A 9,161-nucleotide genomic window follows, 5' to 3' on the forward strand; every position below is an offset into this window, starting at 1 on the left:
ACTTTCTATGTTGTATATTTTGCCCAGTGTGTGACCTTGACTGGGGGAACCCACTGTTTTTTCTTGGTGCTGGTGGTTGCTACTGGTACTGCATTAGAAAGGACAGTTAAATCAACCAAAGTGCTAATACAACAATGGCCAAGCATCAGGGAGAAAAAAAACACTTAACTATAAACTTTCTAACAAGCTGTTATTGGTTAATTGTGCAGTTTATTAGTTGTTCAGCACTGTTATTGTTATTCATTAAACATAATATATAATATCTATAAAATATGTCACTTAGTCAGTTTACTCAAAGATAGAAACGGGGTCATTTAATGAAAAAGGTTGGGAACCACTAACTCAGTGACATAATTAAACCACCTGCCTTTCTCTGTCATTAGGGGGCAGCTTTGCTCACCCGAAGCTCTGTTAATACAACATTCGGTCTTTTATTTTGAAAAACTCGTCACCGGGAATGTGAGCACCACTTCCGCTGAGCTTGTCAGTGTCCCAAACTGCTGTCCAGAGGCACTCTATTCAAATCTTTAGGTGAGTTAACTTTGATCTGTGATTGATAATTGTTGTCTGGTTTCCAGTACTGAGTATAGGATGTGTAGCTTGTCGCCGTTTCGCTTAAATTATATTTAACATGAGCTAGCATGCAGCTAACGTTAGCATGATTCCAGAGCAAAACAAAGGGCGCAACAGAGGTGTCCTAAGTTAGCTTAGATTCAACTGAGATGATTCAGCTAGTTACAGTTTTAAATTTAGTCTAGGACATGTTTAATGCAAACAATACAGTCAATTTAAGTTGTTAGTGAAGCAGTAATTGAAAGGAGACGTTTCTCTGATAATGACTAACGTTACATGTTGTGATCCACAGCTTTAAAGATGTTTCTTAACGGGCATCAACAAGTTTTCGCGATGTGACGGTCGTGTCACGTTATTTTAAGGTTAGCTGTCTGTCAGAGCAACAGGTTAGATTTTCTTAGTAGAGTCTGGATATTTTAGGGAAGTTACACACTTATTTTGCATTTTGAAAGCTATGACAGCTAAAAACCCATTTGTACATATTTGTCATGACCAATAATATTTCATTTTTAAATTTCTTTAACGTTACTGAATCAATATATTTGACATATAACAACACAATCCTCTTCCATTCCTGTACACAGGTTTCACAGATTGTCAACTTTCTCATCCCACAAAAGGAACACACACAATTATCAGCAGCCATGGATTCACCAGGTAGGGGACACTGTTATGAATGAGTAACCAATAATTACATTTTAGACATACTAGGAATGCACAATGATATCAGCACATCATTGGTATTGGCCGATATTGGCTTTAAAATTAACTATTATAGTCAGCCAACATGCTTTTTCTTATTTTGCACAATGACAGAATATTACGTATTATGAAAGGTATTGTATTTCATGTATTCATCTACTGGTGGGCCATCACGATAAGAGCATGCATAATATGGTGTTGATTCCACTACAGAAGAGACTTGATGATCACTAAAATTAGGTGGGGACAAAAGTGGATATATTGATATTGGTTATCGGGCAAATCAGTTCGACCTATCGGATATCGACAAAAAATGCAATATCATTCATCCCTAATATTATAGTGCTACATGAGCCAGAAGAACTTTGTTCATTATGTTAAATTGGTCATCTTCATGATTAGACCTTGATCACAATATCATTTTGATTTGATTCTTGAACAGTTTCTCATGAGTACTTTTAATAAAACAGAACCCAGGACTGTGCTTATTTCTGATACATGCAAAATTTTAGAAAGTACATTCACACTTACAATTCTAGTCCATTTTACCATATGCACTTAATAGTGAAAATCTCTTTTCAAGGCTTAAAGGTCTAGTGTGTAGGATTTAATGGCATCTAGCGGTAAGGTTACCAATCACAACCAACTGAAACATCTTTCTTTTATAATTTTATTATAAAATGTAGTGTTGCTACTATCAGGTACAGTCATCGGGGGCCAACTCCTTACTTTTAAATCTCTGGTCCCATGTAGCCTTGTAAAAAGTTGATTCCAGTGAAATCTCACAGTGTGATGTGCTGCAGATTTTAAATTTGGGGGAAAGTAGGAACCTGTATCAGCAGATAACCTGAGTTAAAGAGAAAAAAAGTCATATTGGTGCATTCCTGTATTTGTGTTTATGTCTTATTGTTATCAAATCTTGACATTAGTAAAGGTTGTCAAGTCTGTTGTCAAGTGGCAAGATCTAATTCAGCTCTTTACAACTGAAGCATGTTCTTTTTCTTGACTAGTAGCACTAAGCACAAAAGCACGAAGCATGAAGTTCTCCTGTTTAATTTGTAATGACAAAGTCCTCTCCGAACTTCCCCACAGCCGCCACACAGCCCGTCATATGTGAGGTCTGTGGAACGTACTTTGAGACACGACGAGGGCTCTCCAGCCACGCCCGCCTCCACCTACGACAGCTCGGTGTGACGTTGTCAGAAAGCAGCGGAGCTCCCATTGAACTCCTCTACCAGCTCATCGAGGAGAGAGGTGAAACCCTTCCTGACCTCAAAGCAGACTCCCCTGTTCCTGGGCCGAGCCCTCTCAAAAAAACATCCCAGCAGGAGTCCAGGACACCTTCAGCGTCAGAGGACAGGATTGACTCCTTTAAAGCAAAGAGTAGAGTCGTGACAACTCCTGAAAAGATGGATCATCAGGGATCTCCATCCAGACCCAAAGAGTCACCCGTCTCTTTCCTCCCCTCATCCCCTACTGGTCTTAAGCAGGTTGAGTCTAGAACAAGTGAAGGAAGCAGGTCATCCTCCGTAGAGCGCCAAACCATAACCAAGCCACTGTGGGCGCCGCTGGAAACGGACGCCCCTATCACCTTAGGTATGGCTGAAATCTTAAAAGATGTTTGAAAGAAATGTTGAAAGTGTTGCAGTGAGCTGTACGTTCAAGACAAAGCTTTAAAGGGACAGTTTAGGTCTTCTGAGGTGGAGTTGTATGTGGTACTTATCCATAGTCAGTGTATTACATCTAGCAGTGGTCCCAACCTTTCTCCTTAAAAGACCCCCTAAACTTATGGCCCCTGACTAAGTGACATATTTACGGATATTTCATATTATAGTCACCCCCAGTGAAGCTTTAGCAATCCCTGGTGGGGGCGGGATCCCCAGTTAGGAACTAGTTACATAGAGTAAATGTCAGTTGACAGGCTCCCAGTTTGGAGAAGCAGGCTGGAGTCCAACATAGAAGATAAGCAATGTACTGCTGTTAGACTGGTCAATCAGAAAACTAATTTTAGCCACCCCAAAAACATCCCACCTAAAAAAACAAAACAATATCAGCTCAAGTGCACGGTATATTTAGAATATTTTCACTGCTTTCCCCTTAACTTCAGACAGAGATTTCCGATGGGGAACTGAAGCCGTTATATCACTCTCTTCAAAGCCAGACTGGACTGACATCTACTCTATGTGATAAACTGACTATGGATAAGTACCACATAGAGCCTCACCTCATAAAATCAGAACTATCCCTTTAACACACAGGCACCGTACAAGATTATATCTTTTATCTTTTACTCTTCGTTTCTACATTGTTGCAGCTTCAGACACCAGCAATGAGGTCCATGTGTGCCAACTATGTGGCTGCTGGTACGGGACACGCAAAGGCCTGTCCACTCATGCCCGGGCCCACCTGCGCCAGATTGGAGTCCCTGACAGTGACATCAAGGGCAGCCCTATTGACATGCTTTACCAGATAATGGAGGAGGAGGACCTCAAACCCATCAGCAGCGAGCAACGGAAGGAGGTCCCCTCAAACACTCCCTCTGGGTCCTCCCTCAAACGTGCCTCACATCTGCCCTCTTCAACTGCATCTTCACCCAGCAAACGGCCTAAAACTTCAGAGGACTTTAGTTGTATTTTCTGCGGGGAGAGGTTTGAGAGTCATAAAGCCCTGGCCATCCATGCACGCGCTCATCTGCGTCAGATCGGAGTAGTGGACCCGACAGGGAAAAGCTCTTCAATTGAAACCCTCCAAGAACTGGTCAACAGTGGCATGCTTGAAGCCATGCACCCGCCCAAAACTCCCAAAACAAACACCACAACCAGCTCATCTGCAGCACCATCTCCAGCCCCGTTTACTCCCACATCCCCTTCCCCAAGCCCTGCAAAGTTCACTGGGTCTCCGATTAACAAGGCCCCAAAAGCTAAGAAAGGCTTTCGGCTAGCAGTGGACCCCCTTCATAGGAAGCCCAAGCCAGAGCCTGTGGAGTTTGAGGTGTCTGATCAGCTGAAGGCACCCAGCACTAACAGCAGCTCTCCCACGCAGGCATCACCTGCAGCTTCTGAGCCTCTTATTGCAGGTAAAGCAGGAAAATGCTAGTTGTGATACCATATCATATTATTATGCTCCAATTTGAATTTTTGATTCATGCTCTCAGCAGCTGTGATATAACCCTTATTTTTTTTAGCATTTATTAATTTGTGTGTATGTACACCAAAGTTTGGCTTCACCCTCTTAATTTCACCTCCACCATTTCCCAGTGTCCTCAGATGCCACAGATGGACAATCCCCACCAACAGTCCTTTGCGACTACTGCGGCCAGCTGTTTGACACCCGCAAAGCCCTGTCATGCCACGCCCGTGCCCATCTGCGTGCGCTGGGCCTCGCCTGGTCGATCAAAACATCGCCGATTGACCTCCTCAAAGAGGTCATGATGCGTGGTGAAGACAGGAAGAAAACGTTGGTGCCAACCGGGTCATCAGGCAAAGCCACGTGGACCCCTCAAAGCTCCAGAAGATCCCTTGACAGCCTCCAGTCAAGGGAACAGGCCACCAACCTGTCCAGCGCTCCTCTTGATTATTCTATGAAAGAGAAGTCTGTGTCCAGCAAGAGTGGGGCCCCACACCCCGGTAAGACAGTAACACCACTGTGAATTTGAAGTTGGCCTAATCATGTCAATTTAACAACCATGTTGTTATAAGCTGGTGATTCACACTGTTGTACTCTGTGACATGTTTGATGAACATGACTGAGTCAATCCCACATACCTGGTGCCATAAATACTCACTGGAGAGCCAGCAGCTGAAAATAGTCGTCGACAAATGCTCTGCTTGTTCCAGTGGCCAGCTGTTAAAGGAAACTAATGAGCCTTTTAAAAAAAGAGTACACTATATATTTGTGATATGTGTATCCTGTTTAGGATTTACCTTTTAAAGGAATACTTCACCCCCGAAATGACCATTTGTTTATCACTTACTCACCCACTGTTACTTTAAATTTGTGAAACAGACTTTCATTTTCTTGCACTTCTCCAGTGAGGAGACTTAAAATACAGAGAAAATTCTTGAACAATTAAAGTAAAGGGGTCCACATTTATCAACAGCATAAGTATATAAAAATATCCATTTACAAACTCTTGGTACAACACATGGTATTATATAGTACCACAAATCTAAACTTTCACATTACAAAAATATTACTTGAACTCACTGAGCAGTTGATACATGTATGATCTGTCACTGGTAATGTAGGTGTTTGTTCTCGTCTCAAAATCTTTCATCTTCTTTGTATCAGATGCATCCTGTGAGCTTTGTGGGTTTGACTTTGAGAACCGCAAGGCCCTGGCCAGTCATGCTCGAGCCCACCTCCGCCAGTTGGGAATCATTGAGTGGAAGGCAGATGGAGCGAGTTCGCCAATCGAACTCCTCAGTGAGTTGATCCGGAGGGACCCAGCTAAAGTAGCAGCGATAACCCGGCGCTATCGCATGGGAGACCTTTACATCAAAAAGGTAGGCTGTGCTCTAAAATATGCTTGAAATGATTCCCATTCAGCACCAGATACACAAACAGTGTTTTTTAATTCTAATTTACTGTCCGTATATTTTCTTTCAGTCGCAGAGAGGCGCTTCTTCACCCTCTCTGTCCACAGACTCTGACTTTGTCCCTGACCTTAAGTCTTCAGTGGGCAGAGAGCACAGGGGCATGACTGCCAGCTCATCCAGACAATCACACGGCCACACACGGACTAACGCAGCCCACAGTGACAGTGGTCTGCGCTCCCCAAGGGGTGAGAGATGACAATAGCTGAATACAGCTATTCTGTAATTGATGAAAAGAACATTTAGATTTTTTCCTGTATGTTACTTTAACACCTTTCCGTGTGGTTTCAGGTGTCCATCCACCAAAACATGTTGTGCGTTCAGGGGAAGCAAATCAGGACACCAACTCCCAGCAGCCGTCACGGTCAGGCAGCATCCCCGCTATGCTGCCAAAGCCTCCGCTAACACCACTGGTCAAACTGGTGGGCAAAGTCTACTCCCTCAAGTGCAGGTCAGTCTATAAAAAACCTCAGTTCCACCACTGAAAAAGGCTTTCTGACGGCAAGGTAAAGCAGTGAAACTATTCTAAATGTAACGTACGTTTGAACTGATACTGATTTTTTTTTTTAGATGGGCCATTTTTAGGTGGCTAAAAACTAACAAACTGAGGCAGCATTTGCTCAGTGCCATTTGGTTTTAGGTATGTGACACAGGGGTTTTCTCCCCAGAAGTTACAATGAAGAAACATGTTGATTCGGGCTGTAGGGTTTCATTTAAAAAAACAAAACAAAATAAGAGAATCAAGTTATGTCTTGATAATGGACAGAATATTAATCCAAGTCAGACCAAACCTACAGAATCATTTTCAGCAGCTTGCATCGTCAAGTATTGAATAGCATTTTTGCTATTATTAGGTATAAATCTATAGATAAGTGACAGGAAATAAGTGCAAAAAGAGCATCCAACAAGTCACCTGCTGGACTCAAACCAGGAATGTGCGCTTACATCGCCTGCTTCTTTAAAAGTCATTCCTGACTCATTAAATTGCTTTGTCTTCCTCATAGGGGTGACACAGAATAGTTGACTATTCAACAATTCGATCTAAGGACCTTGATTCAGCTGCCAGTCTCAGAGTCAAATTGTCGCAGTTGCAGGAAAATGTGGTTATGAAACAAAGGTTCATTCCCTTTGGGCTATACAGTGGTACTCAATGTCTGACTTTATATAGAATGACTTGGTTTCTCCTAATAAATCATGACATATAACCTATTTTGGTATGATTGATTAATCAGAGCACTCACATAAAAATGAGGTACTTGTGGAGCAGGATCAGAACTGAGTGACGTGTTCTCTCTGGTTGTCTATCGATCTCTTTTGCACTGATGACAGCGCCTTTGCCGCACCTACAGCACACCTACACACGTACCACAGACAGTCAGAAAACAGCACTAGATGGAGCCCGTCCTGTTGTAACATAAGTTTTTATGCCAAGTCAAGAAGACAAATTGTTTTATTGGGTGTTTCAGCTCTTTTTTCTGGTGTGGAAAAAAAAAAAGGAAATAATGGCGCAAGTGAGAATATGGATAAATAAAAACATGATTTGAGTATCAACCAACAATAGGCAAGACAAGACCCTTTACAAAGTTATGTTGTGTGCATCCAAATATTGCTCACAACTGCATAGTGTTATTTTAAATTGTGATGGAGATCCCAAACTTTACAAAGATAGCAAATATGCTGAATTTTGGGGAAGAGAGTGTAAAATTGTGCACAAGACATCTGGAATCTAGAATATTTCCTTTATACTTGTCACTCAGACGAGTTTGGACAAGAAGATTCAGAATATGCACATGACACTATCAGAATATGTGGAATAAGATTTTTTAGGATGCACTCTGTCATTTAATAACATCATAAAGAAACTGTTCTACTTCATTTAATGCACTTACACTCACACTCCCGTCTCTGTGCTGCTGTTCAGGTTCTGTGATGAAGTGTTCCAAGGACCTCTGTCTGTTCAAGAGCGGTGGATCACACACCTGCAGAAACACATCCTGTCACTGGGCTACAAAGGCAAAGAATCTCCACCTGCTGCGCCAGTGGCAGCTCCAGCACTCGTCCATCCAGTAGCTGTCTAGTCCCCGAAATCTCTTCTGTAATTCACATCAAACAAGGTTGTCGTTTTCAAATGTCACAGCAGAGTCAGGGAGAACTCTGTATGTCTATTTTGAGGTAACATTGAAAGTAAAAAGTGTAAAGTAGATGTTCCCTTTTTTTGTCCTGCAGAGGGCAGGCATGAGCCATATGAAGAAAGCAGTAATCCACTCAGGTAAAATCCACTAGATACCACAGACCACAATACTGATCACTGGATGTTTTTAAAACATATCCAAAGACGGTTCATCCTATACTTTGATGATCAGTGCTTTCCTCCTGGTGCTCATAATTCCTACAATTTGTACAGATATTAAATGTGATTCAGTGTTTGTCATTAACACATTTTATGTCCCACACTGAGAGAACGATCCGGGTCAATGATTTCTTCATTTAGTCCTGCTGAATAAGTGTGGTTGCAGTTTCACTGTGATATGCTGTGTCTCCTTCATATGCTTTTGATTTGAGTCTTGTTTTATGTTTGATTTTTAAGTGTTTTACTATAAATTCAGAATGCTTATTTTTCTCTCAAGTGGAAATGTTTATGAGTAACTAAACACTGGTACAGGAGAAGTTAGACACAGTTTGTATCCGGCTGGTGGCAACTTGGTTGTTAAAAGAAAGGTTGTCAGGAATGTAACGTCCTGAAAATCAGCCATCTTGGTTATAGAGACACTGTGTTTCTGTTTTTGACATTTACTTAAGGTGTGATATACTGTTTTTCTGGTCTTTTTACATTTGTTTTTTTAACACTTACGTTATTAAACTGTGTCTTGTGTGTAACCACAGTGTTTGGTTTTTTTTTTTATTTTTTTTTTTTACAAAATTCAATTGAAAATCAATCAGCAATTATTTATCTTTATCTCAATATCTTTTCTGCCAGGGAGTCCTGGTCAAGATGGGCAGCAAAGTTAAAATACAAGCACAAACGAGGACAAATAACAAAAACAAAAACATTGAAACATAGGTGTGATTAGTAGCCCCCCCACTGTCTCTATATGTATGTGTTGATTCAGCATCTATCTATTTGTTATTTACTCTCTATTCTTATTTTATGGTATGAATTTTATTTATGTTATACTTGTAAAACTTTATTTTAATCAGAATTTAATTTACCCCTCCTTTTGTAATTTTCTTTTCTTTATGTTAAACTGCATTTAACACAAAACATACAGGAATCATGGGCTGAAAAGAAAT

General features: G+C 41.2%; 1 protein-coding gene across 1 annotated transcript; it reads left to right on the top strand.

Annotated features, from left to right (window-relative positions):
• Positions 1 to 397: 397 nt before the first annotated feature.
• On the top strand, positions 398 to 8,746 carry LOC126390826 (protein Wiz-like). Its single transcript, XM_050045299.1, has 9 exons — positions 398 to 531; positions 1,158 to 1,230; positions 2,368 to 2,871; positions 3,590 to 4,351; positions 4,533 to 4,901; positions 5,566 to 5,780; positions 5,884 to 6,058; positions 6,162 to 6,321; positions 7,792 to 8,746. The coding sequence occupies exons 2-9, from the start codon at positions 1,218 to 1,220 to the stop codon at positions 7,946 to 7,948; spliced, it is 2,355 nt and encodes a 784-aa protein (XP_049901256.1). The 5' UTR covers positions 398 to 531; positions 1,158 to 1,217; the 3' UTR covers positions 7,949 to 8,746.
• Positions 8,747 to 9,161: the final 415 nt, after the last annotated feature.

Source organism: Epinephelus moara, chromosome 5, assembly GCF_006386435.1.
Source record: "Epinephelus moara isolate mb chromosome 5, YSFRI_EMoa_1.0, whole genome shotgun sequence".
NCBI lineage: Eukaryota > Metazoa > Chordata > Actinopteri > Perciformes > Serranidae > Epinephelus > Epinephelus moara.

Bases quoted from the DNA above. Each gene is read 5' to 3' on its own strand.
- LOC126390826 (XM_050045299.1), top strand. The intron at 4,352-4,532 runs GTAAAGCAGGAA...ACCATTTCCCAG, and splicing joins TTCTGAGCCTCTTATTGCAG to TGTCCTCAGATGCCACAGAT. The intron at 6,322-7,791 runs GTCAGTCTATAA...GCTGCTGTTCAG, and splicing joins GTCTACTCCCTCAAGTGCAG to GTTCTGTGATGAAGTGTTCC.